The sequence below is a fragment of the Pterocles gutturalis genome, unplaced genomic scaffold (genome assembly GCF_000699245.1).
Source record: "Pterocles gutturalis isolate BGI_N339 unplaced genomic scaffold, ASM69924v1 scaffold6209, whole genome shotgun sequence".
NCBI lineage: Eukaryota > Metazoa > Chordata > Aves > Pterocliformes > Pteroclidae > Pterocles > Pterocles gutturalis.
The window spans coordinates 1-6,464 of record NW_010135535.1 but is presented as its reverse complement, the minus strand read 5'-3'; the positions used below and the strand labels follow the sequence as shown (position 1 = coordinate 6,464).

Sequence of the window (6,464 nt, the reverse complement as noted above, 5' to 3'; positions counted from 1 at the left end):
CCTGCCCCTGGTGACATAGAAGTCACGGAGCTGTTAGGGCACACGGGCTCCTCACAGCAGCAGTATCGTGGAGAGCCTCCCTCTCGCACAAGAGGTGGCTGCCTTCACCCTTGCAAAACATCCCCCATCTCAGTTCTGCCCACACTCCACCAGCTCCATGGCCACTTCCAGGCTCGCAGTCCTTTATAAAGCAGCACTGATATTGTCTTTTCTTGAGCTCTCTTTAAAGAAGGGTGGGGAGCACTTTTCAACCTCTTCAGCCTTAGGGAAAAAGTGACCTGGCTGCAGGTGATTCTGCAAACAAGGGTCATTCACAAAGGCTGAAATCACAACTCCCTAACTTAGAAGCCAGACATGGGGGACAAAAGAGCGTGAAACATGAGCAGAACTAAACCTACAATCCCTCAGGCTATACTGCACGAAGGGACTCCTGAGAAGAAAAACAGGTAAAACATATAGATAGATAGATAGATAGATATAATTTGGAGCTCATGAAAGAAGGCATGCCTTGTCCTCAGCAGACAGGAGCACTACCAGCTGAGTCTCTGTTCTGCTGAGGCCTTATGTGATGAAGGTGAAGGCCCTAAGGAGCAGCTACAGCTTCTACTACTCCTGTTCTTGCCTTTCTCTCAGGGCACAACGTGCAGAAAACAAGCACCTGTCTCTGCTCCAGACCAGCTGGATGCTCATGGTCAGAGGCACTCAGCCCAGACAGCTGGGACCTGCTGTGAGACCAGATGCACCTGCATGTCTCAAGATCTCCCCCTGCAGTGGCAGAAGAAATTGGCAAGCACTGAGCTACTGGAAGCCACTGGCCCATCCTCTAGTGTTGCACCAACTTGCTGAGAGATGGGTCACCCCTTCCTTCTCCTTAAGAAGGTAGTTGCTTCCCAGAGAGTAGTGCCCATCATGCAGGCCAGACCTCTGCTTTCCCCATAGACAACTGAGATTGCATAGCTACCCCTTCCTCTATTTTGAGCTTCTGGAAGCTGGCTGGGAGACTCCCCCAACAGCCTCCAGCTTCATCAGTAACTTAGAACAGCCTTGAACCTTGATACCTCACTGTTCCTCTTGGCTTTGCCTTGACACCCAAGCATTACAGTAAATTGAGAAACTGGTACTCAGTACAAGCTGCAAGTGTTTGTGAAAAGTCATCTTACCGAGGGCCAAAACTGGGTGTTTTCTGTACACACAATATATTGCTTGTGGTCAACAGCCGAGGAGTTCCAGGTACTTGAGCCAGGTGCCTCCACCCCGCAGGTTCACTTGGCCAAGAACCCAGTGGTCAGGCTCGGGACTCCCACACATACTGCTGGAGGGAAGACCTGCTGCCTCACCTCCCCTCTGTTCACCCAAACTGCAGGCAAGAGCATCTCTGGGCAGAGCACCTTGTTGCAACCCAGCTCAAAAACCGCCTGGGTGGGATGAGTGGGGTTCGGGGAGGTCCTGTGGAGCCCCTTGGGGCAAATTAAGGTGAGACAACACCAAACAATTGAATACTGGCTTATAACTAATGCATATAATCTTTGGGGAAAAGGGAAACATATGTAAGATGTAAAATGTAGGGGAAATACAAAAAAACTAAGAAAACTTATAACAATACCATCACCCATTGACAACACTAAAATTTACAATGATGTGACAACTATTAACAATGTGATGATATCACAATTACCTACAATAGCAAACCTACAGCAATATGACAACTAACAACCACTCTCCAATAAACTTGCAATCACATATCACTAAAAAGAAAAACTCATACTGAAAAGAAAAATTTTGTAACAGTGTTACCTGTATGTGCCAGGAAAATAGTTGGAGACAGGGAGAGATCAAGACATAAATGGGAAAGGGAAAGGAGAGAAGAGAGAAAGTTTTCAGAAAGATATCACCACCCTTGGATCCAGTGATGGTCAGCGCAGGGGGGTGGTGTCCTCCAGTGGCAGGCACACAACTCTCCCATTGTTTGTTCACCTTTTATAGATGCAAGTTCTCAGGTCTCCGCCTATGAAGCAACTGGAGGTGTCTCTTTAATTTACCTGGGAAGAGCCATCTTTTTGCATATGCATAAGGGGGTGAAGGGCAGCATTAACCACTCAAGCCCATTGCATCAGTGGTCACACAGACACTGTGTTAGATTATCTTCAGCTGAACTTTGGCACCTCAGAGATGGGGAGTGACCTTGTTAGCAAGGGAACAGAGCAAGGTTTGCTACTTGGTTGTAAGGGAAGCAACTGCATTAGCAAGGGAGAAAGGCCTGAGTCCTTTGGTGCATTTCACACTTCCTCTGATCAGTGACGAGTTAGGACTAGGGGTCCAAGCGCAGTCTTTTACAACCAAGATGTTTAAGACAAGCCCTTTGTTCACAAGGCCCTCAGCAGATATCACCTTTCATCCCTTACTGGGGCCTTTCTAACAGGCAGTTGCAGTCTTTTGTAACAGACCATTTTCTCTTGTAGTCCCTTACATATCTGCCATTGTATTTCCATCAGAAAATAGTTCTGCATGCTCCTTAGTCAACCTTGATCTGAAAACATTGGATTTCTTCTGGCCAGGTCTCTGCAGATCCTCTATCTTCCAAGACAGAGGTCTCCAAAGTGGTACACACACAAGTGGGACACAAGAAGAAATATTTTTGGTACCATTAATAAATACAGTTTAAAAATACTTTTTAAAGTATTTCACCTTTCTTTTTACACCTATTTTTGTGTAGTTTGATCATGATCATATTAGTACAGTAGTGGATATATATAAACAATTTGGGGGGGGCACATCCTCAAAACTCTGATGATGGTGTGTGCAACCAAAAAGTTTGGAGACCACTGTTCTATGAAAAGCAAGACCTTCAGAGAGCATTATGCCTTCCATTTTTGAAGAAAATACTAGGTCCTTCAGAACTCAAGTGGCTGATGTGCAGGTGGTGCTGAACCACATCTTCCTCTGGTTAAGGCCACCAGCTCCTCAGCATCCTGGGATACACTGATTATCACCAAGACCACTCCTAATCCATGAACTGGCATCATCTGCACAATACACATCAGCCCCTGGAAGCCATGGTGATCTGTCCTGGCTCCCCTCGTCATCCTGCTGGACAGGGAGCCTCACACAGCTCATCTCTGACCTTCCCTGTCACTGTCAATGTATCTACGTCAGCAGGGAGTGCAACACCATGTTTACCTGCCTTCGACCACACCATTCACATGCTCATCCTCCAAAATCCAGCCAGCAGTGGTTTAAGAAATCCTCCCACAAAAGGGATCCCCATTAGGCCACCTACCTCCAACTCATCAGGCCCATAAGTTATTAGATAAAGGCCCTACTTTCAATTTTAACTTTTGCTTAAAAGCAGATTTCCAAATTTCTCTGCAGAAATCCACTTTAAAAAAAAAAACAAACACAACCAAACACCACCACACTATCAAAAAGATTAACATCAATCTTTATTCCAAACAAGACAGAACCACAGAACACCTGTAATCCTTCTGGTCATATTTTATGGAAATCTTGAAACGCTGGACATGCTGACTTACTGTTCAAACTATAACAATCAGGGATAGGATGACAGCACTGCTAAAGAGAAGTGTTCCTTCTAAACAAAAACTAAAGGTTTAAAAGTTAACTTTCATTTCTGATGCTTAGCATTGTCTTCAGGTGTTCTTGCTTAGCAATGAAAGCAAAAAAAAATAAGCCTGCTTTAGAACAGCAAGTAGGAGTAAACAGAAGATGCAATCATACAAAGAAGCAATGGTTTAGTAGGGTCTCATGCGGCTTGATGGGGGTGGTGCGCGGTTTGGAGGAGTAATTGCTATGTCCAAGTAGTCTCCTATCTGGAATTTCTGGGACTGCAATGTCATGGAATCATCTGTGCCCTTCCTGCCCGACATGGTACTGCCGATCTCCTTCACCCTGCGTGCAAGAAAAGGCACAATAGTTAGAGACAAATCTCTCTAGATGTCCAGAACAGACCTGTACCACAACAACCTGCCCAGGCCGTCCTCTGCACTGTATTTCGCATTTAGCTATTTACACAGGATGCTGGTGGGTTCTTTTTTCCCCCCCTCCAGTATCAGGTGCACCAAGAAAAGCTACACAGAATCCTCTCTCTGATGCAGCAGAGGGGTGGGGGAACCTTTTACCATATTAAACTCCAGAGAGAACCCCTCACCCCCTCCATACACATGCAGAACAAGACCCCACAGGTCACAGAGCAGGGCATATCCACTGCTTGCTGACAAAGGTCAGCTCATACAGTTTTGGAAGATGGATACCTGCAACAAGATCACTGCTACAACACATTCTCAAGACCTACCACGCCTCTTATCACCAGAAACAAAACTTTACCTCAGTCTGTAGGTTGCTCGCCAGTACAGTGACCAAAGCTTTCACGCACACAGGTTAATTGCTTTCAGAACACATTAACAACCACGGTCACCAACCAAACTTTTGTGTTTGTAGCATTCATCATATGGTCTATTACCTTTAGAGATCTGATCAGTGGGATCTGAACTTTAAAATCAGTGTTAATGAAAAATAATTTACTGCTCCAGTGCCTGAAGCCTTCTGTTAACCCAGAGAAGAAATGCCATTTACCTATATCCAGGCCTCTTGAGATCTGTAAAAACAATTGCAAAATTGAAGTGTGTGCCCTTCTTCCGTGCTTCTGGGTAGACTTCTTTCACTAAGCTGGTCAGCTCTTTCAGAGTCGCATCCATCCTAGATTAAACAAATAAACGAAAGTGGTTCACATTCTCAAAAGCAACAGCAATAAAAAAAGCTTCACAAAACCCACTTAAGGTGCAATCAATATATCGCTAAAACTTAACCATACATGTCCTTGCCTTTGCATACGTTCTGTTGATACCTGAAGATGAGTGAGGCATTACATTTCAGCTACTTAGCAAGCCATTGATTTCACAACTACACATTCCAAACAATACACTTTGATCTAACGATCAAGTGACAAGAAGTTGCTCTAGTTACCAATTATAACACCTGGGAGAATTCACCACTCACTGTACACGAGATAATACGGTCTAGTGCAAATGTGGTTCTAGCTGCAGTAGCTTCTCACTTACTGCGGTATTAGACAGACAAGTCTCTTCACTTCTGTGTACATTTCGACATCTGCTTTTCCATGTCTCTCAAAAGAGTTACTATTTAAACTGCAGGGAACTTTTTTTCTTTAAAATGCATTAATGCATTTATACAATGAACACTGTAAGTATTTCCTCACCTAAGCTGGTGTCTATGTTAAAATACTTTCTCAAATACCAGAAGAAAGGTAGAAATAAATTAATATTTTTACAGTTCCATCAAGATTTCCACTTCTACCCTAACAGACAGCACTCCTTTTCCCTGCCTTCAACCAGACCAGGGCTAAAGCTCATTTCTAGAAATTCAAGAACAAAAGGGCTAAATCATCACAACTAAAGCAGCTCTAATTATACAGACTGAACACTCACTCCAGGCTTCCAGCAACCAAGGAGCAGTGTGTCAACAGACAATGCCCATTCTGACTTCTGCAGATGGCAAACAGCTCAGACACCATCAATAGCCTGGCCTGAGTCCATAAATCCCATTAAGCAGTAAATTAGAACTGCACACTCTGCTAGTCACAACAATGGATGTATTCAACCATACTACATACAAGTTATAACACTAACAGACACCTTGAAGGAAAAGCAAGATGCAAAAAGTACCATAATTCACTTTCAAAAGCATTCTTCAAAATACTATAAACAAAAACTAATGTGCTTACAACACAGACTAAAGCAGTTCCCCAACTAAATTTGAAAGCAATAAAAAGCACCTCTTGATTAAAGCACTGCTACTCGACCACACAAAAAGAAACACACTACTCAACCCTCAAGAGGCTCTGGCTTAAAACCAACACACCATTCAACCAACAGTTCAAGCCTTCTAGGACAACTACTTCTAGTCGAAAACACGGCTGTTGGAACAAAATTTAAGAATTAGTTAAAGAAGAATCTCTGTGTTGATTTATTGCAATAACCAAAGATATGCCACAACACAAGCCTCTGATTACACGCATCAGTAACTGGGCAACCAAACCCCCGTAAATCTCGATGTGCAGCAATCAGCTACATCTGTGGCTCCATGGACGCCACGGCTAAGCTGCCATGGCTACAGGCAGGAGCTCTGCTTCAGCGGCAGCTGCCTTCGCCCACAGAGCTGCCACCGTAGTGGAGCGCACAACTCCCCCAAGAAAACTTCGCCACATTTCCTGGTTTAAACGCGGCCCACTCAGCTCCTTCTTGCCGCTCAGTACCAGACAAGGCGCTCGAGCCAGACCAGCCCCCGCAGCTGCTTGGAGCCCCCGCCCCATCAGGCCCCGCTCGCCGCCGCCGCGCACTCACCAGGTGTAGATCTGCAGCTCGCTGGAGGGCACGTTGCCACGGGAGAACTCGTCCATGCGGTGATGCCGCCCGTTGTTGGTGGTGAAG

The 6,464-nt window shown here is 45.0% G+C and overlaps 1 protein-coding gene across 1 annotated transcript; it reads right to left on the bottom strand.

Moving 5' to 3' along the window:
* Positions 1-3,428: 3,428 nt before the first annotated feature.
* SAP18 (Sin3A-associated protein, 18kDa) lies at positions 3,429-6,458 on the bottom strand. The gene is made up of 3 exons (XM_010081924.1): positions 6,378-6,458; positions 4,591-4,713; positions 3,429-3,906 (listed from the first exon to the last, which is right to left on the bottom strand). Exons 1-3 carry the CDS (start codon positions 6,431-6,433, stop codon positions 3,750-3,752), a joined length of 336 nt encoding a protein of 111 aa, XP_010080226.1. The 5' UTR covers positions 6,434-6,458; the 3' UTR covers positions 3,429-3,749.
* Between the last annotated feature and the right edge of the window lie 6 nt (positions 6,459-6,464).